The sequence below is a fragment of the Scyliorhinus torazame genome, chromosome 3 (assembly GCF_047496885.1).
Source record: "Scyliorhinus torazame isolate Kashiwa2021f chromosome 3, sScyTor2.1, whole genome shotgun sequence".
NCBI classification, from domain to species: domain Eukaryota; kingdom Metazoa; phylum Chordata; class Chondrichthyes; order Carcharhiniformes; family Scyliorhinidae; genus Scyliorhinus; species Scyliorhinus torazame.
In genome coordinates, this window is record NC_092709.1 from 79,385,774 (window position 1) to 79,413,099 (window position 27,326).

Here is a 27,326-nt window from a genome sequence, read left to right on the forward strand (position 1 = left end):
ATCTCCCCCGGCTTAAACCTTTGGTGCCCGCATAGTGACGTCAACATGGACATCCCTTCCAATTTAAAGTGTCTCCTCAGCTGATCCACACCCTGACCGTCGACTGGACCCCCGTGTACTTCCCCGGAGCCAATGGCAGTGGAGCCGTCACCATGGCCCTCAAGCTGGATCCCCGACAGGACTTCTCCACCATCCTAACCCACTCTGCCCCTTCACCCTTCCACCATTGCCTCACCTTCTCCACATTTGCTGCCCAATAATAGTGCTGCAAGGTCGGGAGCGCCAACCCCCCTTTCTGCCTCTCTTTCTGTAGCAGGGCCCTCTTTACCCTCGACACCTTCCCCGCCCATGCAAATTCTGAGATCACCTTCTCCAGTTTCCGAAAAAAGGCCTTCGGGAGAAAGATTGGGAGGGCCTGGAACCTTGGCAGCCCCAAGTCAATGGGGAGGTTGAAGATGGCGGGGGAGGCATGCTGGCGCACCAGCTGCGGAGGCAGGCTGCGTCCAGGGAAATATTGAAGATCCAGACTGGGCCTGTGGATGTGGTGTCAGAGCCAGCGAAGATAAATGAGGCATTTAGAGAGTATTACCAGGAACCTTATGCGGCAGACCCAGGAGAGGAGGGGGACATGGGGCAGTTTCTGGACGAGCTGGAATTTCCCCAGGTGGAGGAAGCAAAGAGGAAGGCACTGGAGGAGCCCCTGGGGCTGAGGGAGGTGCTGGATAATATCAGGGGTATGAAGTCGGGGAAGGTCCCTGGGCCGGATGGGTACCCGGCAGAATTGTATAAGGAATTTGCAGCGGACCTGGCACCACATCTGTTGGGGGCGTTTAATGAAGCACTAGAGAAGGGGGAGTTGCCGGAGACGATGAAGCAGGCAGTAATCACATTAATCCCCCAAAAAGGGAAGGATCCGGTGGAATGTGGGTCGTACAGACCCATATCACTATTGAACACGGATGTGAAAGTATTGGCTAAGTTGTTGGCGAGGAGGATGGAGGACTGTGTCCCGGGGGTGGTTGCAGAAGATCAAACAGGCTTCGTGAAGGGCAGGCAACTCGCGAGTAATATAAGACAGCTGTTGAATGTGGTGATGAATCCGTCGAGAGCTCTGTACCGGAGGTGGTGGTGTCCATGGACGCGGAGAAAGCATTTGATCAGATGGAATGGCGGTACTTGTTCGAAGGTTTGGGTTTGGGCCGAGATTTGCTGTATGTGGCGCCAAGAGCGAGGGTGAGGACGAATGATATGAGCTCACGAAGCTTTGCCTTACACAGGGGTATGAGGCAGGGGAGCCCACTGTTGCCGCTGCTGTTTGCGCTGGCCATAGAGCCATTGGCGATGGCTCTTAGGGCGTCGGCAGAGTGGAAGGGGATAATGAGGGGTCGGAGGGAGCATCGGGTATCGCTCTATGCCGATGACTTCTTGCTGTATGTTTCGGATCCGTTAGAGAGTATGGGAAGGATTATGGGACTGTTGGGGAGATTTGGAGGGTTCTCGGGATACAAGTTGAATGTAGGGAAAAGCGAGGTATTCCCGGTGAATGAGCTGGCACAGCGGGCTAATTTAGGGGGATGCCATTTATGGTAGCGAGGGATAGGTTTAGGTACTTGGGGATTCAGGTTGCAAAGGGAATGGATGGGGCTCCATAAGTGGAACTTAACGAAGCTGGTGGAGGAGGCCAGGGAGGATCTTAAGAGGTGGGATACACTGCACTTAACGTTGGCGGGGAGGGTCCAAGTGGTGAAAATGAATATTCTGCCGAGGCTCTTGTTTATCTTTCAGGCTCTCCCGATCTTTATACCAAAGGCCTTTTTTCGGAAAGTGGACACAATCATCGCTGACTTTGAATGGGAGGGGAAGGTGTTGAGTGTGGGGAGGACCCTGCTACAGAGCCAGAGGCAGCAGGAGGAGTTGGCGTTGCCAAACTTGCTTCATTATCATTGGGCGGTGAATGTGTACAAGCTCCGGCGGTGGTGGGAAGGAGAAGTGGTAGAGTGGGTTAGGATGGAGGAGGAATTCAGGGAGCCCAGTGGTGCAGTCCACGGTGAAGATATGGAATCAGCTGAGGAGGCATTTTAGGGTGGAAGGGATGTCGGTGCTAACGTCGCTGTGCGAGAATCATGGGTTTGAGCCGGGGGGGATGGATAGTGTATACAGGAGGTGGAGGGAAGTGGGGCTGGTCAAGGTGAGGGATTTGTATTTGGAGGAAGGATTCGCCAGTCCGGAGGAGCTAAGGAAGAGAGTAAAGCTGCCGTGGGGGAGTGAGTTCAGGTATCTACAGGTTAGGAACTTTGCACGAAAAGTCTGGAAGGAGTTCCCTAGATTGCCGGGATACACCCTGCTGGAGCGACTGCTGCTTCCGGATGTGGAAGGGGGGGAAAATTGTGGATATATATAAGTGGCTGGGGGAGCAGGGAGGAGAGCGGGTGGTGAAGCTCAAGGAGAAATGGGAAGCGGAGTTGGGAATGGAGATCAATTGGGGAGTATGGAGTGAGGCACTGCGAGGGATAAACGGGACTTCCTCTTATGCAAGGATAAGCCTGATATAGTTTAAGGTGGTGCACAGGGTGCATATGACTCGGGTGAGAATGAGTGGGTTCTTTCTTTTTTAAAAAAAAATATTTTTATTCAAATTTACCCTACCCAGGGCGCCCACATACCTTCGTATATCTCCTCATCCAGCTCCTCCTCCCATTTACCTTTCAGCTCCTCCACCGAGGCCTCCTCCTCCTCCTGCATCTCCTGGTAGATCGCCGAGACCTTGCCTTCTCCAACCCACACCCCCGAGAGCACTCTATCCTGGATCCTACGTGCTGGCAGCAGCGGAAATTCCCTCACCTGCCGTCTTACAAACGCCCTTACCTGCATGTACCTGAAGGCATTTCCAGAGGGGAGCCCAAATTTTTCCTCCAACGCCCCAAGGCTCGCAAACATCCCATCTATAAACAGGTCCCCCATCCTTCTAATACTTGCCCTGTGCCAGCTCAGGAACCCCCCATCCATTCTCCTTGGGACAAACCGATAGTTCTCTCGGATGGGGGACCACACCGAAGCATCTGCCTTCCCCCTGTGGCGTCTCCGCTGCCCCCAAATTTTGAGGGTCGCCGCCACCACTGGACTCGTGGTGTACCTTGTCGGTGGGAGCGGCAGTGATGCCGTTAGCAGCGCTCTCAGGCTCGTGCCCACACAGGACGCCATCTCCAGCCTCTTCCACGCCACCCCCTCCATTACCCACTTGCGTATCATTGCCACATTGGCAGCCCAGTAGTACCCACACAGATTAGGCAACGCTAGCCCTCCTCTGTCCCTGCTCCGTTCCAGAAACCCCCTTCTCACCCTCGGGGTCTTTCTCGCCCATACAACCCCTATGATGCTCCTGCTGACCCGCTTAAAAAAGGTTTTAGGGATCAGGATAGGGAGGCACTGGAATATAAAAAGGAACCTCGGGAGCTCGGTCATCTTCACCGACTGTACCTTACCCGCCAGGGAGAGTGGCAGCATATCCCACCTTTTAAACTCCTCCTCCATCTGCTCCACCAGCCTCGTCAAGTTGAGCTTGTGTAGGGCCCCCCAGTTCCTGGCCACCTGGATCCCTAGGTACCGAAAACTCCCTTCCGCCCTCTTCAGTGGAAGCTCGTCTATCCCTCTTCCCTGGTCCCCTGGGTATATCACGAATAGCTCACTCTTCCCCATGTTGAGCTGATACCTGGAAAAGTCTCCAAACTCCCTGAGAATCCGCATCACCTTCGGCATCCCCCCCACTGGGACCGCCACATACAGTAACATATCGTCTGCATACAGCGATGCCCGGTGTTCCTCCCTCCCCGCACCAGCCCCCTCCAGTTCCTGCACTCCCTCAAAGCCATCGGCAAAGGTTCAATTGCCAACGCAAATAGCAGGGGGGATAGGGGGCACCCCTGCCTTGTCCCCCGGTACAGCCAAAAGTATTCCGACCTCCTCCGATTTGTGGTCACACTCGCCACCAGGGCTTCGTACAGTAACCTAACCCAACTAACGAATCCCTCCCCGAATCTCCTCAACACTTCCCACAGGTATCCCCACTCCACCCTATCGAAGGCCTTCTCCGCATCCATAGCCGCCACTATCTCCGCTTCCACTGCAGGTATCATGATTACATTTAGTGGAGATTAGCTCTCCCCTAATCACCGCCTTCAGCGCCTCCCAGACCACCCCTACCTGCACCTCCCCATTATCGCTCACCTCTAGGTATCTTTCAGTGCACCCCCGGATCCGCCCGCTCACCTCCTCATCCGCCAGCAAACCCACTTCCAGGCGCCACAGCGGCGCTGGTCCCTCTCCTCCCCTAGCTCCACCCAGTGCGGGGCATGGTCTGAGATGGCTATGGCCGAATACTCCATGTCCTCCACCCTCGGGATCAGCGCCCTGCTCAAAACGAAGAAGTCAATCCGGGAGTAGGCTTTATGGACATGGGAAAAGAAAGAGAATTCCCTGGCCCCCGACTAACAAACCTCCATGTCCTCCCATCTGGTCCATAAACCCCCTCAACACCTTGGCCGCCGCCGGCCTCTTACCCGTCCTGGATCTAGAGCGGTCCAATGCTGGATCCAGTACCGTGTTGAAGTCCCCCCCCATTATCAAGCTCCCTGCCTCCAGGTCCGGAATCCGGCCCAACATGCGCCGCATAAATCTGGCATCGTCCCAATTCGGGGCATACTCATTCACCAAGACCACCCGCACCCCCTGCAGCTTACCGCTCACCATCACGTCTGCCATTGTCTGCCACGATGCTCAGTGCCTCAAACGACACCCACTTCCCCACCAAATTCGTCACCCCTCGATTCTTTGCGCCCAACTCAGAGTGGAAAACCTGCCCTACCCACCCCTTTATCAGCCTAACCTGATCTGCCACCCTCAAATGCGTCTCCTGGAGCATGAACACATCTGCCTTCAGTCCCTTCAGGTGCGCGAACACACGGGCCCTCTTGACCGGCCAATTCAGGCCTCTCACATTCCAAGTTATCAGCCGGATCAGGGGGCTGCACGCGCCCGTCCCCCCCTGCCAATTAGCCATCTCCCTTTCTAGGCCAGCCGCGTGCCCGCGCCTCCTGCACTCTCCGTTCCCCCGAGCGGCAGACCACGCCCCGACTCTCTCTTCAGGCTCCAGCTCCCCTTTGGCCAATGCAGCAGCAACCCAGTTCCCCCCACCCCCCAGCTAGGTCCCCCCCAGCTGCGTTGCTCCCTCCATAGCACTCCCATAAGTCAGCTGACTCCTGCTGACCCCGGCTGCTCCCGCCACTCCATCGACCCCCTCCCCAGTGTGAGAATATCCCCCACCCTCCTGAACATCAGTGGGCGCTCCTCTCCAGCACCATCCCTCCCCCCTGACCCCACCCCCTTCCTTCCCTAGCACGGGAGAAAAACCCGCGCTTTCCACCAAGCCGGCCCCGCCCCCTCAGGCGCAGCTCCCTTTCGCGGCCTGATCCCAGCTCCCGTACCTCGGGCCTCCCTCTCCCCTCCCCACCAATGGGGCCCCCTCCTCCAACCACCGATGCCCACACTCTCACCAAACCCCCACTATGAACCATTTCACCCTACCCCATCCAGCACCCAAAAAGAAAACAGTACCAAACAGAACAGAATATCCCCCCAAAACACAACAATCACATCAATCCCATCTCGACATCCCCTCGCAACCGACCCTCAATCCGGCCTTTTCGGCCTGGATAAAGGTCCTCGCCTCCTCCGGCGTCTCGAAGTAGTGGTGGCGGTCCTCGAAAGTGACCCACAGTTGCGCCGGCTGCAACATTCCAAATTTCACCCCCTTCCGATGCAGAGCTACCTTAGCCCGATTGTACCCGGCCCTCTTCTTGGCCACTTCCGCGCTCCAGTCCTGGTATATCCGGACCTCTGCATTCCCCCACCTGCTGCTCCGCTCCTTCTTTGCCCACCTTAGGACACACTCCCTGTCCACCAAATGGTGGAACCGCACCAGCACCGCTTGCGGCGGCTCGTTGGGCTTGGGCTTCCTCGCCAGGACTCAGTGGGCCGCCTCCAGCTCCAGGGGCCCCGGGAAGGCCCCCGCGCCCATCAACGTGTTCAACATCATGACCAAGTATGCTCCAACATCCGACCCCTCCACTCCCTCCGCAAGACCCAGAATCCGCAGGTTCTTCCTCCTCGACCGGTTCTCCATGTCCTCGAACTTCTCCTGCCATTTCTTATGCATCGCCTCATGCGCCTCTACCTTCACCGCCAGGCCCAAGATCTCGTCCTCGTTTTCCGAGGCCTTTTGCCGCACCTCCCGGATCGCCGCCCCTTGGGCCTTCTAGGTCTCGAGCAGCTTCTCTATCGAAGCCTTGATCGGCTCCAACAGCTCTGCCTTCAATTCCGTGAAACAGCGTTGGAGAAACTCCTGCTGTTCCTATGACCACTGCACCCACGCTGCCTGGTCCCCACCCGCCGCCATCTTGGTTTTCCTCCCTCGCACTTTTCGCGAGTGATGGGGAGGGGGGGTGAAAAAGGAGGAAAATCTGTGCAAACTGTATAGTTGATTGTTGGGAAGAATGTTACCCGGGGTGTTTATTTGCTGTAACCTACTTTGATACAAGTTTGAATAAAATGCCTTTTTTTAAAAAAAAGATGGTGAACGAGTTGTGAGAGTTTATGGAGCGGATGGGAATGGCCGACCCGTGGGGGTTTAAGTACTTCTTCTTCTCGCACATTTTTAAGGTGTACAAGGTGTACTCGAGAATTGATTTCTTCGTGGTGAGCTGGGTGGTGCTGTTGGGGGTGGTGGGGATAGAGTACAAAGGTTAGAATTCTCTGACCGTTGGGATTCACTGTTCCCGCTGGCAACGCAGCCTCATCCCTGGGTTTCCCTACGGCGTGGGGTGGCTTCAAGGCAAAATCCCATTGACAAGCGGTGGGAGTAGAGAATCCCTCCACCGGCGAACAGCGCACGGCGGAGAAACAAGTGGCCGGGGGTGCCGGAAAATCCAGCCCAAAATTCTGGATCATGTTTTCCTTGACTTTTTTATCCAATGAGTAATGATTTTGTTGGATCCCTATTCCTTTTCCATTATTCATTGGTCTATTTTAAAATCTTGTCAGTGTCACTATTTCTAATTGCTGAATTTTGTTCAGTGTGAACACAGCAATTCCCGACTCATCACTGAATAAACAACAGGAAAAGAAAGTCTTTAAGGAACTGGGGACATTTACGGTCTGGTATAAGGTTCAATGCCTGCAGCTCATTATCAATCCATAACAATGTAATTTGATATTAGTGACCACTGAACGTTGCATCCTTACAGTACCTGGTGAACAAGTTCATGGGCAATAACTGAAGCAACCCGTTGCTGATTATATGAAGATGATTCATTCTTATCAAACAGCAAGTTAGTCTCCCTGTAGGTGATCAGTCCCCAGTTTTCCATTGCACCAGTCCCAAAGTCTGGAATGGCAATCATATCTGCAATGTGGGGAATAGCATCAATAAAATGTACAATTTAAAAATGAGAACATTGTACTTTGTCATACCAGATTTATAAAATAAATAACAATCAAAAAAAACACATACAGTTCACAATACAATAGGTCACTAGATGCTCTAATGATCATGATCATTAATATTAATATTTTGGTTCACCAGCATCCACCCCACTGTCACATTCCTCTTGCCACACACCGCTGCTCTTGTTGGTCATAATTTACCACCTGTTACAACCTGCCTACTTACCATTGGCTGGGGACTAATGACAATCCCACAATCCTGTGGGAGTATGAGCTTCCCCAATGAAGGGGGCGGAGAAACCATTAGTAAACTCCTAGTATAAATAAACCTGGCCAGTTTAGGAACCAGCAGGAAGGAGTGTGCAGCAAGGGAAGTTGCTGCTGTTATATATATATGTTATTGTAAATAAATGTTATTACTTTGTATCCTTAAAACTCGTGCTGGATTCTTCGTGGCCCTCACAAAACCACCCCTCACCAGCACACTCTTGCCAGCAACCTCTCCAGCACACAAAGTGTCCACTCTTTTCTGTCTCTCCAAGATTTAGTCAGGAAATTGAGACCAACTGAAAATTCCCAGAAGCCCCCACCGGAGCCTTGATAAGGGCACTGAAATTAGCCTAAGCGGCCATATCCGTTGCCAGGGTGGGTAGGCCTTCCCAGGCCCCAGATGTCTAATGCTGGGGTCAGGGTTGGGAAACTGGCATGCCAATTGGTGTAAATATTTTTGGTCACCGTCTATTTCTCAACCTTCACAGGGTCCAAATATTCTGCCCCAGACTTTGCAAAGATTGTTCCGCATAGTTACTATCAGGTAGGGAAGATTGATAACATATTGATGTGCACAGCAAATTACGTTAGTCCAACTCTCATACTCATAAAGGAATATGTCCAGCCATTGCACCTTTTTTGAATAAAACAAAGCATGGGAGAAACAATAACTCCTTGCTGCATTTGCGAAAGCAAAATCTCAAACAGTCAAAGCTGACTTGCCAACGAATTAGCACTCTTTTTCTCATGCAGTATAAATTATTGTTGCCTTTGAAATTTGGTATTCTTGCATTTGTCCTGATTAATGCACCGACAAAGGGCACGGTCGAACGGCCACGCTGCATCTGAAGAGCAGCTCACCGCGGCACCGTATGGTCAATAGAAGCCGGGTGATCCCACTCCCGGAATCCACCCGGCTCTGAATGCCTTGTGAGATCAAACGTGTTCTCACGAGACAATGAAATGTAACTCCCACCCATTGTGGGCAGAATCACTTCGAGGCAAATTTGCTCATTAAAATGAGACAGCGAGTCTCACTTTAATGTGCAGGTTTCTGAGTTACCCAAGGCGTGGGATCAATCTCCTTTGCCTCAGAGACCTCAGGTGAGCGCCATTCAGTACTGGTCTCCAGAACTGGGGACCAGACGGAACAGCACTCGTGGGGGTCTCCCAGGGGATCGGAGGCCCCCAGGTGTAGTGTGGTACCCTGGCACTCAGTGCCAGCCTGGCATCCTGACAATGCCACTAAGGTGCCAGCCTTGCACTGCCAAGATGCCCAGATGGCACTGCCAGCTGGCAGGTGCACTTCCTGCTGGCAGGCTACCAGGATGGTACTGCCAAGGGCAAAGCTGCTATTTTTTGTGTGCTGGCGATTGGGCTGGGGGTGCCCTGTGTGGGTGTTGGAGGAGTGTGGGGGTGGGAGGGGCTGGCGACCCTCCCATAGTGAGTTGGGGCAAAGGGGAGGTGGGGGTCGTGTCGGGGGTCTCATAGATCAGGAGGCCATTTAAAAATGGTGTCCCGATCTCGTGCTATACTGAGAAATTTGGTAAGCAGAACTCCTCAATGCAGAAAACGGGGCTACCTGCAGCCTCAGCCACGTGTACCCCACTGAGGCTCCTTATTTAACGCTTGTTATGGAACTTTGTTCCCATTTAGTTAAATCGTGCCCAAAAAGCTTTGTCAGGAGCGGTATTCTCTGCCGGCGATATTCTCTGTTGCGTCGGCAGTGCACCAGCAGTGTAGGGTGGGCACAATGGGAAATCCCATTGACAGATGGTGGGAATAGAGAATCCCACAGCTGGCACCACCCAGGAAAACACGGCTGGCGGACCGGATCCGCCCCATGTCTCTTGTTTTCAGAGTGACATTTTTCTACTCTGTTTTCTCAGCATGTTGTAATATTATAACCATTTAACATAAATGAGAAAGGAAATTAGAGGAACAGTACCTAATTTAGGAAGCGAATAATTTATGTTAAAATATTGCTCAAAGTAGTCAAATATAGTTTTCATAGTATCAGCTGCATATGTTGCTGTATGCTTCTGCTCAGGTTGGACGTAAATTCTCAGCTGAAAGATATAGACAAAGAGAAGTAGAATTAAACAAAGATAGCTTTCCCAAATTCAGTTAATTCTGTAAGAAAACCGTTGTGACCATACACATTTCCACACAGGTACATTCCCTTTACTTATAGCAATCCACTCTTGTGTGATGAACTTCATAACTGTTTTTTAAATCTTCAATTTTTCCCTCCCTCTCTTGAAGTGTTTTGTTTGTACCACAACTTCACAGGTGCCCAGCTGGTCATTCTTTATAGATCAGCTTATGAAGTGAGTGTGGAAAGATTGTTCTGCCATGGGGACATTGCGGATAAACTTGATCCTGTCAGCAAGCAACATCAAGATTCATGTACATTTCTGGACAGTAATCAGGAGCAGCTTGCAAGCTTGGCTAGTTTACAAGCACTCATACCAATAAAGTATCTTGACTGCTAGGGCCAGCTAATTCAACATAAACTGAGGATGAAAATTGTAAACATTTTGATAGGTGTAGGCTAAGTTCCACTTATGTTAATAAAGCCATTAAGTAGAATTACAACACCCCGTTAGTTTCTTGGTGCTAATTCCATTTAGACCTCATGGACCCACTAAATATGAATAACGCTTAACCGATTGGTGATACTGAGAAAACACACAATGGGAGCAATTTTGAATCGGTGCACTACTGCCCACTTCACATTATCACACAAAGTCAAAATTACCCACAATCACTGCTATAGCGATCCCCTTATAACAGTTGTGTTATCAATGAGTTGTTCTTCATTTAGATAACTTGAAGTCATTGCTATGGGAAACACCTATCGGCGGAATCTTCCATTCCTGAGACTAAGGGCTAGATTCTCCGATTTTGAGGCTACGGGCGGGATTCCCCGAATGCCGATGCCGTAATTGCATTTGGCGATTGGGTGGAGAATCCCTTTTGGTGCCGAAATCGGGGGCGGCGCCTCTTTCCAGACACTCCACCTCCTCCAAAATGGCGGCATCAGTGAGTATGCCGCACGCTGATGGTACGGCCTCAGGATGTCAACCTACGGCCCTCCCCCGATGCTCCGCCCCCGAAGGGCCAACTTCCCGATGGCGTGGGTCACTTGTGGTCTGAGGTTTCTTCAACCTCACATGGCGGCTGCTGACTGAATTGGAGGGGAAGCCCTTCTGCTGTCCAGGGGGGCTACGGTGGGGCTGGGGGGACGGGTGGGGGTTAGTCCGGGCTGCTGAGGAAAGTTACAGGGGTCACTATCTGGCAGGCCAGGTCCTCGCACGTCCATGGCGACATGTTGTGTGGCGCGACTGCTGCAGGTCGCATCCGTGAGCATGCGCGGCCATGGACCCGGCAATTCTCCGGCCATGTCTGCAGGGAAAGCCAGTGATTTTATGTAGCGTGGCTGCTAGCCCTCCACCGGGTGGAGCATCGGTGCGGGGGCGGCGCTTACGTTTTGGTCATAATACTAGACACATGCTTCGGACATAGCCTCAAAATTGGAGAATCCAGCCCAATGTCCGGAGGAAGTGTCTAGTTTTACGATGAAAAAGTCGGCGCTGCCCCCGCACCAATGCTCCTCCCGGTGGAGGGCTAGTACCCACATCTCTTAGGCAGCTGGCTCTCCATCCTGGGTGGCTGCCACCCGTTCCTCTGGAGCAGCCTCCGCTGCTGCACGTTCCGCTGTTGCAGCTTCCTCCTCCTCAAGGAGCAGCAGCACGTACAGCTGAAGGGCATACCCCAGGGCTGCGCCGACAGCAAGAAGGCCATCATTGCTGGTTGAATTCCAATATCCATTGTCTGCAGGTGAATGGCCAACATGTTAGCATGGTGCATACCCCCATGCCCAACCAGGTCCACTGGGCTACATGGTGACCCGGTTGGCACTGTCGGTTCTGCCCCTGCATGTCCCATCCCCCCATATCCTCACCCTGGGCCCCGTTGGTGCCCGGCACCGGGGGGCCCTCTGGCCCTGGCGCCCATCCCTGCTGCCAGGCGTGCTATTGGCAGGTGCTGTCCTTGCCAGAGGTACACTCTGCGGTCCCACTCTGGTGCTCTTATCGGGGCTACAGTGGGCATTGTACTTGACTGGGTGACTTGGTGCCCCAAATGGGGGTGGTGTCCGCGTGGGGGAGGCGGGGGAATACGGTGGAGGGTGGAGTGTGGGAGTGTATGTACCCTTACGGCTGGTGTCACTCTGATTTTTAAAACACAAGTGAATCGAGCCGTAGGGAACTCAGCCCATCGGAGGCGGAGAGTTGCGGAGGCCCCGGAGAACACCGGGTCAGGCCCGCTAATGATATGCAAATGGTGTTTACTGTATGTGTGTTCTGGACCTCATTGACATCGCTGTTGAGGTGACAAGAGAATTGCGATTTGGTGTCAAAACGGCACCCGCCGCATTTCCGATGCCGGAACTGATTCTCTGCCCAATCGGGTATCCCAATTATGGCGTCAGCCAACGGAGAATCTCGCCCTTACTGTGGAGCCTGGGGAAAGTTCATTGAGTATTCCGATTCTGCAAAACAAGGAATACTTCAACATAAAAATGCTAGCTCATTCCCAAGAAATTAACAAACTCACAGGGATTCCCCTTGATGAAATCCTTTCTTCAAAGGCAAACTGATGAACAGCAAAACAGACTAAATAGGTACTCATTTCGACAGATTTTTGAAATGTTGTTTTTTTCTGGGCACCATTCAGATCTATCGTATTCTGTAAGACAAAGAAACTGATTAAATCCACTGCCAATGTACCATTCAGGTATCAATATTTTGACCTTGTTTCATTGCCTACATGTCTGACATGGGGCAAAATTCTCTGCCTCACACTGCCGGCAGTGGAGTTCCCGATGAGACGGAGAATCCAGCGGTTGTGAAGAAAATGGGATACTGGGGAAAGGGGAGGGGGAAACAAGAAAATCCAGGGGAGGCAGCTGAATTGCGATGTGAGGAGATAAGGAGAGACGGCCAGCCGCAGGACCTCGCAATAGGGCTACCCGCTCAAAACGGTGGCCTGATGGCGGGTTCCCTCGGGAATCTCTCACAACCCTCGCGTAAATTTGCATGGCTAGGGAATGGAAACTGTTTCGCAGCGGGAGTGCAAATCCGGTGCAGTTCAGCTCTGGCTGGAGAGGTCACCCAAATGGAGAATTTCACCCATTGTGCTAATATATCTCTATATTTCAGGGGCGGGATTCTCCGAACCCCCGCCGGGTCGGAGAATCGCCGAGAACTGGCGTGAATCCCGCCCCCGCCGGTTGCCGAATTCTCCGCACCGGATATTCGGCGGGAGCGGGAATCGCGCCGCGCCGGTTGGCGGGCCCCCCCCCGGCAATTCTCCGGCCCGCGATGGGCCGAAGTCCCGCCGCTGTCAACCCACGCCAGCCGGCGTGGATTGAACCACCTTTGGGACGGCGGCGCGGGCAAGCTCCGGGGTCCTGGGGGGGGCGCGGTGCAATCTGGCTGCGGGGGGTGCCCCCACGGTGGCCTGGCCCGCGATTGGGGCCCACCGATCCGCGGGCGGGCCTGTGCCGTGGGGGCACTCTTTTCCTTCCGCCTTCGCCATGGTCTCCACCATGGCGGAGGAAGAAGAGACCCCCTCCACTGCGCATGCGCGGGGATGCCGTGAGCAGCCGCTGATGCTCCCGCGCATGCGCCGCCCGGCAAAGTCAGTTTCGCGCCAGCTGGCGAGGCACCAAAGGCCTTTCCCGCCAGCTGGTGGGGCGGAAATCAGTCCGGCTCGGGCCTAGCCCCTCAAGGTGAGGGCTCGGCCGTTCAAGATGCGGAGACTTCCACACCTTTGGGGCGGCACGATGCCGGACTGATTCGCGCCGTTTTTGGCGCCGGTCGGCGGACATCGCGCCGATATCGGAGAATCCCACCTCAGATGTCACAGTTTAAAATCTTAGAAAGTTATAATTGGTGACCAGAAACGTTATTTTTAACTTTACATGAACCAAAATTTCAAACTGTCCCTTCCTCATTCCCAAGTGCAGGTTCTGGAGAATTAACAAATTACGCCAAATTACAAGAACTTCATTCAGTATTATCTCATATATGATAGATTCCTAGAATCCACACAGCACCGAAATAGGCCATTCAGACCATTAAGTCTGTACTGGCCCTTCAAATGTGCACTCTCCCCATGTCCACTCCCCATCCACCCCCCAATCCCTATAACCTAACCTGCACATGCCTGGACACTAAGGGCAATTTAGCATGGCCTATCTACCTAATCTGCAGAATCTTGGACTGTGGGAGGAAAAGGGAGCACCCAGAGGAAACCCACACAGGCACAAGGAGGACATACAGTGTGGGATTCTCCGATGGCGAGTCAGAGTGTCCGCGCCGTCGTGAACACCGTCGCGTTTCACGACGGTGCCAACGGGCCGCTGGCAGCATCGATTCAGGCCCCGAAAAGGAGCCAGCAGTGGGGCCGCGAGAAACGCAGTGGGCATGGTGCCAGAGCGGTGCTGTCTTTGCGTGACGCCCGGATGACGTGACAGCGCGTAATTTTACGTGCGCGATCCGCACACAGGCCCCGACACAGAGAGATGGCTGCGCCCCGCCGTGCCACTCCCAGGTTCGGGACAATGACCTGGAGACACTGCTGGACGCAGTGGAGAGCGGAGGGCGATCCTGTGCCCAAGGCGTGGCCACCGGCACCCAGCCAGCACAGTCAGGCGCAGCTGGCGTGATGTGGGCATCGCAGTTAGCGCTGTGGGGCACACGCCATGCTCGGGAGAGCAGTGCCACAAGAAGCTCCACGACCTCACGAGGGCAGCCTGGGTAAGTACTCCGAGAGTTCCGCCGGGCCGCCCCCCCCTCCTCCCCCCCCACCCCCCCCCCCCCACTACGCGCCGCGCGTCCCCCCCTGCCCACGCAGGAGGGGGGCACCACACACCACAACCCACATGGGCACCACATCGCCCTTGTGAGCTGCCATGGCGTGGTGCCTAGTGCCCCCCCCCGCAGGATAAGACAGCCCACAACCATCGTGAATGTGCAAGAACCGGAGGGGGATCACCTGTTCTGCACACCCTCACCGTCCACGAGCAGAGGGAACTGGACCTCGCTGGGGGAGCAGCCACCCGGGATGTGGCGCCATGCCAGATCGGAGGCGCAGTACAAAGTGAGACTCCCCTGCCTGGCAACACACCCTCAGCCCCTCACCTCCCACTCCCCCCCTTACACTGCATCCCCCTTACACTGCCCCCTCCACCCCCTAACCCCCTCACACTCCACCCCCTCACACTGTCCACTCCACCCCCTAACCCCCCTCACACTCCACCCGCTCACACTGACCCCTCCACCCCCTAAACCCCCTCACACTCCACCCCCTTACACTGTCCCCTCCACCCACTAACCCCCCTCACACTCCACCCCCTCACACTGTCCCCTCCACCCACTAACCCCCTCACACTCCACCCCCCCACACTGCCCCCTCCACCCCCTAACCCGCCGTCACACTCCATTCCCTCGCACTGCCCCCTCCACCCCCAACCCCCTCACACTGCCCCCTCCACCCCCTCACACTGCCCCCTCCACCCCCTAACCCCCCTCCACTCCACCCCCTCACACTGCCCCCTCCACCCCCAACCCCTCTCACACTCCACCCCCTCACACTGCCCCCTCCACCCCCTAACCCACCTCACACTCCACCCCATCACACTGCCCCCTCCACCCCCTAACCCGCCGTCACACTCCATCCCCTTGCACTGCCCCCTCCACCCCCAACCCCCCTCACACTCCACCCCCTCACACTGCCCCCTCCACCCCCTGACCCACCTCCACTCCACCCCCTCACACTGCCCCCTCCACCTCCTAACCCCCCTCACACTCCACCCCCTCACACTGCCCACTCCACCCCTAACCCCCTCACACTCCACCCCCTCACACTGCCCCCTCCACCCCCTGACCCACCTCCACTCCACCCCCTCACACTGCCCCCTCCACCCCCTAACCCCCCTCCACTCCACCCCCTCACACTGCCCCCTCCACCCCCTAACCCACCTCCACTCCACCCCCTCACACTGCCCCCTCCACCCCCTAACCCCCCTCACACTCCACCCGCTCACACTGACCCCTCCACCCCCTGACCCCCCTCACACTCCACCCCCTCACCTCCACCCTCCCCCCTCACACTGCCCCCCCTCACACTGCCCCCTCCACTCCCTGACTCCCCCTCACACTCCACCCCCTCACACTTCCCCCTCCACCCCTTGATCCCCCCTCACATTCCACCCCCTCACCTCCCCCTCACACTGCACTCCCTCACACTGCCCCCTCCACCCCCTCACACTGCCCCCTCCACCCCCTCACACCCGACTCCGCATGTCTAACGATACATGCTTTATTGTATATTCCAGGGCCAGCCGCCGATCGTCCCCTCAGACAAGCCACCGCTGTCCAGGTCCACGTCCATCTGCCCACAGGGACGCACACCAGGGAGGGGAAGGAAGACGGACAGGAGGGCCCTTGTCCGAAGCCGGGCCACAGGAGATGGACGCACAGAGGACCGACACAAGCGACACTGACGAACACAGGATGGACAGTCAGGACACTGACGGCCATGAGACGGATGAAGGGAGGACGGAGAGCCAGGACAGTGACGGACAGAGGATGGGGATTCTGGACAGTGACGCACAGACGACGGCCAAACAGATGATGGACAGACCGGACACGGCCCCTCACATGGGCCGGGGACAACGTCCATCGGTCCAAGGTTCGACCCAGGAGACCCCAGACCTGAGGTCTGATGAGGACATGGATATTGCGTCACAGCTGTCACTGACACCTCCATCGCAGATACACTCACCTCGGTTGGGCACATTAATGATGAGGTTTCTGGGACACTGACTGGTGCGCACCACACAGCCTTACCGGTACAGCAGGTGGAGGCAGGAGCAGCCGAGGGGCCGGACGGTTGGAGGGCAGCCCAGCCCCAGCACCCAGCTGCCGTCCAGACGGTTCCCAGGTTCCTGGACTTACCAGACCCACCCACAGACCCGATGCGTTTGGAAACCCTGGGAGTGGACAACGGGATGACGGCCGCCTTCCTGCATCTGCAGACGCAGTTGGAGGTGTCCATCCGCGTCCAGGAGCAGGGAGTGGTGCCGGTCATGGCTGCCACCCAGGCCAACACCACACAGGTGGCGTCCGCGGTGGAGGCAATGGGGGCAACGGTTTCGGCCATGGGTCAAGTTCTGCAAGGCGTGGGGCTTCATGTGCACGCGTCATCCGTGGCCCAGGACAGGGCTGCCCTCTCACAGGCAGCCATGTCCCAGATCCAGCTGGACATTGCCACCGCGCTCCGGGGTCTGGCCCAGTCTCAGCAGGCTATGGCCCAGTCTCAGCAGGCCATGGTCCAGTCTCAGCAGGCCATCGCTGAGAGCATCAGCGGCCTTGCGCACGTGCTGGATGGCATCGCACAAGCCCAGAGGGAGGTTGCACAGTCCCTGACATGAATGGCGCACTCCCTGAGCTCCATTGCTGCGAATGTTCAGACCCTGGTCGATGCCACTGCCGGCCTCCAGGACTGGCAGCGCCAGATGTCGGTGGTGCCACGGCACTTGTCTCCGCTGCACCACCGTCCCATAGTGGGGGCCACCGGGTTTCCCGAAGAAGGAGGAGGTTCTAGGGCCCATCCCGGTGACTCATGCAAGGGAGGTCCCGGAACACTCGGACTCCCCACGTTCTGTCTCTGGTGCATCTGGTGGGCAGCACGCAGAACAGGGTGGCACCAAGCCATCCAGCACTCCCGCCGAGCAGCCTGGCCCATCCAAGCCGGGCCGCCCCAGGAAACGCGTGCCGACGGGGAGCCAAGTCGCAGGGCAGGAGTCTCAGCAGTCCGCCTCCACTCCTGCTGCACCATCTGGGGAAACACCAAGGCGTCGTGGTAGGGCCCGTAAGGCAAAGAGGTTTGACACGTGGTACGTTGGCACGGGTGCAGGGCACTGCTTAGTTATAGGGGCTAGGGTACTTGTATGTGAATGTCATGATTAAAGTCACTGTTACACCAAACCTAGATGCCTCTGTGCTATGTCCGGTGCCTGAGGGGTCGTGAAGGGGACCGAGTGGTGCTGGGGTCGAAGTTCGGTACAACGGTGAGGCCGGGTGTGTGTTCCCCCCCCCCCCCCACCAACCCCTCGTCGTCTTCGGAACACCTAACACCAGTTACCCCACATGGCCATGTGATAGAGTGTCCGTGACGCATACAGGGACCACCCAGGTGGAAGGTGGATGTGTGGCCATGAGTCAGACATTGTCTAATGATCCGGAGCTCACAGCTCATCGCAGAGCGGGTTGTCATTATTCAACATGGCGTTGATCACACCCGCGTACACAAGCAATTGTGTGAGACCATCCCGTTGTGCCGCAGGTGTATGGTGCTGTGAAAGTGGTGGTGTGGGAGCTAGGGTTGTTGGATGGTGCGGGAGGTGGGGGGTGCTGGCTGGTGCGTTTGGGCAGAACGGTGGTGAAAATGCCTTGCTCAGCGATGCCCTCCCCCTAGTTGGTGAAACGTGCGGTGATCAACGCCTCGCGTGCTCGCTCGCCAAGCCGGTGGCGTCGTGCAGCCTCCCAGCCATATCCAGCCTCCATGCCGCGTCTGTGCCCCCCCCTCCCCATCCTCCTCCTCATGTACAGATATTGCCGCAGCTGCTCTGAGCCACCTGCGTCGACGCTGCCAAAGGGCCACCTGCAGAGCAGCGGCTCCCGCCACTGCGGCAAACATCGCTGTCTGGTGCCCAAACATTACGATCTGCAGGAGGGGGGTGGGGGTGGAGATACAACATGTTTAACGATGGCGCATTGACACCTCGACAGCCAGGTGCTATGGGATACATGTGTGCCCCGGTTGGCTGGTGTCGCTACAGACAGGCAGGCACACTGACCCCTGCCCACAGTATCCGTCCAACGCCCAGTTTTGCCCGTCCCTCCTCATTGCGCCACCATGGGCTGGCCATGTCCTCACGGGGACTGGCATGTGTGTCGCCTTGACCCTTCCCAGAGATGGTCTCCGTCAGCTGGGTGTTGCGGCACCTGTGTGTGTGTGGGGCTGGCGCACCCAAGGTCAAGGCGTGTGGCCGTGCGGGATGGCGGTGCCAGTGGCCTTCGCCCATCAGCATGACCTCAACTTGCAGCTGTGGCTTCGCCACCGTCCTGCCATGGCAGGCCGGCTGGCATGTCGCTCCCGCGGAAAACCATCCCACCCCTCCCCTCCCCGGAACATGGAGGCCCTCTGCCCCGACCCCGCCCCCCCCAAACATGACTGTACCCTACCCCCCCCTACCCCCCGTCCTTCCCCCCCCTTCCTCCTTCACCCCCTCCTCCTCCTCCTCCTCCCCCCCTCCTCCTCCTCCCCCCCCTCCTCCTCCCCCCTCCTCCTTCTCACCCCCCCCCCCCCGAGCATGGCGGCACCGTTCCCCAAGACCCCTCCCACCCACCCCCGCCAGCACCGGCGTGGACACCACAACATGCTGCCTCTGAAAACGCCGGCCGCTCACCTCCTCACTCCGCATCGTCAACCAGCACGACTGGCTGACAAATTTATTTTGCAGGGGTGAACCGCGATGGCGTGACCCATCGGGACTCCGGCCCATCCAGGCCGCTGAATAGCAGGGGGTCCGGAGAATCGCAAGACTTAGCACCTCGGGCGATTCTCCGGGAGGCGTGGCGCCGACCTCGATGACACCGTTCTCGCCTGTTGGGAGAATGGCAGAACGGCGTCGGACTGGCGTCACGCGAATATCCGGCGCGAACGGCGATTCTCCCAAACGGCGCGGCATGGGAGAATCCCGCCCACAAACCCCACACAGAGAGTGACCAAAGGCCGGAAGTGAACCCGGGTCTCTGGCGTTGTGAGGTAGCAGTGCTAACCATTCTGCCACCGTGCTGCCCTGATCACTTTCAGATCGCCTTCCAATTGGAATTAGTTGAAAAGTGACCTTAAAAGGATGGGAAAGGTTAAGTACAACTCCATCTTAGCAGTTAAATGTTATAGCTGGGCTCCAGATTCTAGATTACCCACAAGCAGCACCAAAGGAAATCTATGGGAAGGGAGAAACATTGATTAAACATGCTCTCAATTTCCCCATAGACAGGTTTGTCCATATGGTTCAGCAATTTGAGGCCTATGCCAACATCAAATTAATTTTTGAAATGGTACAATTACCTCAACTGGCATGTTTGAAAGCACTTGATAGGGCTCATTATATATTATAGAGATGGTGTAGGTAGCCTTCTTATTCGGTTCATCAAAACAAGGGAAAGATTTCCGTGCGTCTGTTGGTTCATGGTCAGTAGCTGCAATGCTCCTGTAGGTAAAATAACATTTTTAATGTATATTTAAAAATAAATATTAGAAGTCACCAGAAAAATCAAAACAACAAAATTGCTCTGATAAATACTTTAACCAAGACTACTTTCTGATCAAGTATTGTAGAACAAAGTACAGGCAATGGGGCAAATGACAGGCGATACACATCAAATAGCAAAACCCTACTCTTGCAAAATTTGCATCATCATTTAAATGGATGCCTCGATTCCTGACCAATCTCCCTCTATATACACAGTACATGGATTGAACGGAATACTCAAAACCTGAATCTCATCGAACAGCAAAAAAAATAATTTCTTGCTAATTAAACAAATGCAGGGTAACTGGCATATAAATGAAACCAAGTGTAAATATCAAGAAGGAGATAGAGGGTGAGATTTAACGGAAAGGTTTCTAAGTATAGTAGCAAGCAGGAACTGCCCCGTGCTTCTCAATGGTCCACCCGGCGATGTCATCACTGGTATAAAATGTTAATTGGGCCATTTAATGATACCCATGGGCTTCACGCTGCAAATGATTGTCCCGTTGGCTGATTCGCCGTAACTGCGTCCGCCAGCTCTCTGCTAACAAGGTGGAGCCGCATTAAAACCGATCCCGCAGAGCAAACCCCAAGGCAGCCTGCAGCCATGCCACCAAGGAGACCAGCTCCAAGATTCGGGGATGCCGACCTGGCCAGAATATTGAATGCAGTCAAGTCAATACCGGATGCCCTGTTCCCCCGAGGGGCTTGGAGGGTCAGCTCACAACTTGCACATAATTTGATCTCATTGAAAAAATATTTGCTTAAAATTTAATTAAACCCAAAATCTAAATGATGCCTGAAAGAACACTCACTATTGTAGACAATCATTATATATACAGATCATTTAAATCCACACAGAGGCTGCTAGATCTGCTGAGCCTATCCAGCATTTGCTGTTTTTATTCATAACTTTTTGTCCAACTTTTCAGATGCCAATCACTGCACAAAACGTACTGGTGTCTGAAAATTACATAGTCATCTTATTATCCAATTATCCGGAAGCGATAACAAAACTGGGAACAGGATATTCCTACTGCAAGCAATTACTTTATTTGTCCGGAAACTATGTTACTGTCATATATTTTGTTTGTTTTATTAATAATATGGACTCATTAAGTCAGAGAAAAGAGCATGCAAAATTGGTTCCACTAATCAATTTATGCTCAGCTTATTTCTTTCAGTTTTCCCTTTGATTCTCAGCATCTGTTTTCGAAATTCACAGAAGCAAAGTGCAGATTCAATCATTCAAATCTAATTTGCATAAATCCTCCAAATAATTCACTTCTGTCAGTCACTGCTGTAAGCAGCCTGAGATTTTTATTTTGTGGGGGTTTGGCTCATACTACACAATATTGACTTATCTGATTGTGCAAGATGGGGGCATAATAATCCCACCCCTTGCAACCAGAATTGGACATGTCCATGCCTACTTCTCCAGAAACTCTGACAGCAAGCTCAGGCTATATATCGAGTGCAGCTTGACATAAATTGTTCAGCTGCTTTGTCCAGCATCATGTGAACATAAAGAAGTAGAATTATGACCAGATTCACTTCATCCCATCAGCATAACTTGGGCTGGATTCTTATTCTGTGTTCCCGCCTGATCAGGATGCAGGCTGTTGCAGAGAATGATTGAAAATTAATTCAGTAGATTCTACTGGTGCCTCACTGATGGAGTAGCATTGCAGTCCCCAAGCCCAGCAGGACAATCACTGGTAATGCCTTCTCTGCCATTACATATGAGTACAGTAAGAAGTCTTACAACACCAGATTAAAATCCAACAGGTTTGTTTCAAACACTAGCGTTCGGAGCACTGCTCCTTGTAGCCACCTGGGTTGGCCACTTCCCGACTTAAAATGGAGAACCGCAAAGACTAAAGGGAAATTCAGCCAACACAGGCAAAGACTAGCAGGTGCAGAAATCATTTGTATTGAAACCTGCAAAAACCAGACAGCACTGAAACCAGCAGCCATCTGCATAATAATGAGTGATTCCAAGACACAATTGCAACAGTTAAGGTGAATAAAGCCAAGCCAGACTCCTCGGCGCCAGCAGGAGCCAAGACAAAGGAAGGCCAATGGACATTTAGGGACCGCCCAGCGATCAGGGAACAACCCCAGTATTGGAGAAATCGATCCAAGTGATCGGAACGCAGTCCACTCATTTGCAATCGGGTACGGGGTCGGCCCCGAAGGGCGGGAAGCCCCTGGGGACTATAAAGTAAAGCCCCCAAGTTCAAATTGTTCTTCTTGACAGGGTCACTCAACAATGTGAAGCAACCTCTGCGAGTGAACTGTCCAGCGGCCACGCCACCCAAGTAAGTCTCAAATCAACGCTCGCTACGAGATAGGTGCTCCTAGCTACCGGTCCATACCAGCTTTTGAATCCTGCAGACTCAGGACCTGAATGAAAGGCCATTTGTTCCCTGACCTGGTGGGCCAATTCCGAAGCTGAGTATAGGCCTTTTAGTGATAGGAATAGTTTAGAAAGTAGAGTTTATGCATGAGTAGTGATTTATTGTGTATAATAAATGTGTTTTGATTTGAATCTTACAAATTGGTGTGTTGAGTTATTGATCAGTACTTGAACTTGAACCTCGTGGTGGTATCATAAAGATACCTGGCGACTCTAGAGCGAAGGTTAAAATAACAGAGCAGGGGACTTCAACACGGTGCTGGACCCAGGGCTGGACCGGTCCAGATCTAGGACCGGGAGGAGGCCGGCAGCGGCCAAGGTGCTTAAGGGGTTTATGGAGCAGATGGGAGGAGTAGATCCCTGGAGATTTGCTAGACTGAGGAGTAAGAAGTTTTCCTTCTTCTCCCACATCTATAAAGTATACTCTCGGATAGACTTTTTTGTCCTGGGAAGGGCGCTGATCCCGAAAGTGGCAGGAACGGAATATTCGGCTATAGCCGTTTCAGATCATGCCCCACACTGGGTGGATCTGGATCTAGGAGAGGAGAAGGAGCAGCGCCCTCTTTGGAGATTAGACATGGGACTGTTGGCAGATGAGGGGGTATGTGGAAGGGTGAGGGGATGTATTGAAAGGTACCTCAAGGTCAACGATGATGGAGAGGTCCAGGTGGGAGTAGTATGGGAGACGCTGAAAGCGGTGGTTAGGGGGGAGCTGATTTCCATAAGAGCCCACAAGGGGAAAGAAGAGGGTAAAGAAAGGGAGAGACTGATCGGGGAGATTCTGAGGGTGGATAGGCAATATGCGGAGGCCCCGGGTGAAGGGTTATACAGGGAAAGACGGAGACTACAGACGGAGTTTGACCTGCTGACCACGGGTAAGGCGGAGACGCAGTGGAGGAAGGCACAGGGAATACAATACGAGTATGGGGAAAAGGCAAGTCGACTACTGACCCAACAACTTAGGAAGAGGGGGGCGGCGAGAGAGATCGGAGGAATTAGGGACGGGGAGGGAAGGACGGAACAGAGGGCGGAGAGGGTGAACGGGGTGTTTAAGTCATTCTATGAGAGGCTGTATAAGTCCCAACCCCGGAGGGGAAAGAGGGAATGATGCACTTCTTGGACGAGTTGGAGTTCCCGAGGGTTGAGGAGCAGGAGGTGACAGGTCTGGGAGCGCAGATTGAGGTGGAGGAGGTGGTAAAAGGAATCGGGAACATGCAGGCAGGAAAGGCCCCGGGACCAGATGGGTTCCCGGTGGAATTTTACAGGAAATATGTGGACCTACTGGTCCCACTCCTGGCGAGAACCTTCAATGAGGCTAAGGAAAGGGGGACACTACCCCCGACGATGTCGGAGGCGACGATATCGTTGATCCTGAAACGAGACAAAGACCCGCTGCAGTGCGGGTCATACAGGCCCATCTCCCTCCTAAATGTAGACGCCAAGTTACTGGCAAGGTGATGGTGACTAGGATAGAGGACTGTGTCCCAGGGGTGGTACATGATGACCAGACAGGGTTTGTTAAAGGGAGGCAATTGAATGCCAACATACGAAGGTTGCTGGGGGTAATGATGATGCCCCCACCGGAAGGGGAGGTGGAGATAGTGGTGGCGATGGATGCAGAGAAGGCATTCGATAGAGTGGAGTGGGACTACCTGTAGGAGGTACTGAAGAGATTTGGATTTGGAGAGGGGTTCATCAGATGGGTTCTGCTCCTGTACGGGGCCCCGGTGGCAAGCATGGTTACAAACAGGCAACGATCCGACTATTTCCGATTACATAGGGGCACAAGACAGGGGTGTCCCTTGTACCCGTTACTGTTCGCGTTGGCAATCGAGCCATTGGCCATAGCGCTGTGGGGCTCTAGGAAGTGGAGAGGGGTGCTTAGAGGAGGATAGGAACATCGGGTGTCATTATATGCAGATGATCTGCTGCTATATGTGGCGGACCCAGTGGAGGGGATGCCTGAGATAATGCAGACACTCAGGGAGTTTGGAGAGTTCTCGGGATACAAATTGAACATGGGAAAGAGTGAACTATTTGTGATGCACCCCGGGGAACAGGGCAGGGGGATAGACGATCTGCCGCTGAGGAGAGTAGCAAGGGACTTTCGATATCTAGGGATCCAGGTGGCTAGGAACTGGGGAACCTTGCATAAACTTAACTTGACACGACAGGTAGAGCAGATGGAGGAGGACTTTAAAAGATGGGACATGGTGCCCCTGTCATTGGCGGGTAGGGTACAGGCGGTCAAAATGGTGGTCCTCCCGCGGTTTCTTTTCGTGTTTCAGTGCCTCCCCATACTGATTACAAAGGCCTTCTTCAAGAAAGTTGATAGGAGTATTATGAGCTTTGTGTGGGCAGGAAAGACCCCAAGGGTAAAGAGGGGGTTCCTGCAGCGTAGGAAGGACAGAGGGGGACTGGCACTGCCGAGCCTGAGTGATTACTATTGGGCCGCCAACGTGTCTATGATATGTAAGTGGATGAGGGAAGAAGAAGGAGCGGCGTGGAAAAGGCTGGAGATGGCGTCCTGTAGGGGAACAAGTTTAAAAGCACTGGCGACGGTGCCGTTACCGTTTTCCCCGAAAAAATACACCACAAACCCAGTGGTGGTGGCGACTTTGAAGATTTGGGGGCAGTGGAGACGACATAGGGGGGTGACGGGTGCCTCGGTGTGGTCCCCGATAAGGAACAACCACAGGTTCGTCCCTGGAAGGATAGATGGGGGAGCAGGAATTGTGAAATTGAAGGACTTGTTCTTGGACGGGACGTTCGCGAGTCTGGGAGCACTGGTAGAAAAATACGAGTTGCCACCTGGGAATGCCTTTCGATATATGCAAGTGAGGGCATTTGCAAGGCAACAGGTGAGGGAATTTCCGCAGCTCCTGGCGCAGGGGATCCAGGACAGAGTGATCTCGGGGGCATGGGTTGGTGATGGTAAAGTGGCCGATATATACAGGGAAATGAGAGACGAGGGGGAGACGATGGTAGAGGAGCTAAAGGGTAAATGGGAGGAGGAGCTGGGGGAAGAGATTGAGGAGGGGCTGTGGGCAGATGCCCTAAGTAGGGTAAATTCCTCGTCCTCGTGTGCCAGGCTCAGCCTGATCCAATTCAAGGTTCTACACAGGGCGCATATGACGGGAGCAAGGCTGAGTAGATTTTTTGGAGTGGAGGATAGGTGCGGGAGGTGCGCAGGAAGCCCGGCGGACCACACCCACATGTTTTGGTCATGTCCGGTATTGCATGGGTTCTGGGTGGGTGTGGCAAGAGTGATCTCAAAGGTGGTGGGGGTCCGGGTCGAACCGAGCTGGGGGTTGGCTATATTTGGGGTTGCAGAAGAGCCGGGAGTGCAGGAGGCGAGAGAGACCGATGTTTTGGCCTTTGCGTCCCTAGTAGCCCGTCAAAGGATTCTACTAGTGTGAAAAGAAGCTAAACCCCCGGGCGTGGAGGCCTGGATAAACGACATGGCAGGGTTTATAAAATTTGAGCGAATAAAGTATGCACTAAGAGGTTCGACTCAGGGGTTCACCAGGCGGTGGCAACCGTTCCTTGACTATCTCGCAGAGCGATAAGGGAAAACAGGAAAGACAGCAGCAGCAACCCAGGGGGCGGGGGGGGGGGGGGGGGGGGAGGGTAGGGTACATGTGGGTCCTTGGGGGGGTTTCTTTGTTCTTTTCCATGCTAGTTGTTTATAATTATATTTATTTTTTCAATGTTACTATTTCTTTTTCTGTACTTGTTGTTAGTTAATATATTGTTTAAATAACGGTCAATATACATTTTGTTACAAAGTTGTTAAAATGGAAAATTCTTCTTGATCGAAAAAACTTTAATAAAATATTTTTTTTTTAAAACAGAGCAAATTACGAATTAAGAGCCAACCAAAAGTTAGCAACATATTACTGGCGACATCCTGACGGGACCCGACTTAGAAGTGGTTTAACCACTGCAGGAGAACCCAAAATTTGAATTAGAATCCAATTGGGAACAGAAAAAACCACAAGTGTTCAAGCAGTTCTGATCAATCCTCGTAATTCGGAAGCGTGTTAATGCATGCGTAACTAACAGGGCGATAAGGTAAAACTGATAGATTTTTGTTGCGACAAACTGTCGGGAGTTTGTATTTCGGAAAATAGCGAAAGCCGTACCCGTAATTACAGCAGTGCCTTCGTACCCCTCGTTCTAAATTTTAAGAGAGTATTTAGAGAGGAAAGATGGCAATGCAGGCAATGCAACGCCTCATGAACCCTGAGGAATTCGTGGTCGCAGCGACCAGCAGCAGAGTAGGTCAGTGTCCCGTTTGGGAAGAGGAAATCAGGAAGTACCTCAAAGGGAATGGATGGCCCCTTTGGAGCGAATTCTGTGACAATGACAAAACAGGACCCGGGTATATAGGACATACTTGGTGGGAGAACCTGTCAGAAATTCATAAGAAAAGCTTGGGAAAAGCTCGCAAGCCGATGGCAATCATGTCCTGTCTGGCACAATTGAGAGGCACAGAGGAGGTCGTTCGGACGCTCCGTAAAGAGATAGAAGGAGTACATCAAATGAGCAAGGTCGATGTAAGTGAGGTTGAGAAAGAGAACATAGAGTTGAGAAGGAAGTTAGCAGCAAAGGATGGAGAGGTGGATGATGCCAAGCGGGCACACCAGCCTTGTCTGGCGCATTTAAGCAGCTTCCAGACACAATACGAAAAGGCCTATCAGGACACGCAACGTGCAGTCCTGGTAAGAGAGGAAATAGAGA

At 53.8% G+C, this 27,326-nt stretch overlaps 1 protein-coding gene across 1 annotated transcript in view; it reads right to left on the reverse strand.

Annotated features, from left to right (window-relative positions):
- Positions 1–27,326, reverse strand: part of enpep (glutamyl aminopeptidase) — a 148,591-nt gene that overhangs the window by 72,077 nt on the left and 49,188 nt on the right. The window contains exons 2-5 of the mRNA XM_072495898.1: positions 19,981–20,122; positions 12,388–12,519; positions 9,716–9,836; positions 7,302–7,456 (exon numbers count right to left, since the gene is read on the reverse strand). Coding sequence (XP_072351999.1) covers positions 7,302–7,456; positions 9,716–9,836; positions 12,388–12,519; positions 19,981–20,122 — 550 coding nt within the window. The remainder of the gene's footprint in view (positions 1–7,301; positions 7,457–9,715; positions 9,837–12,387; positions 12,520–19,980; positions 20,123–27,326) is intronic.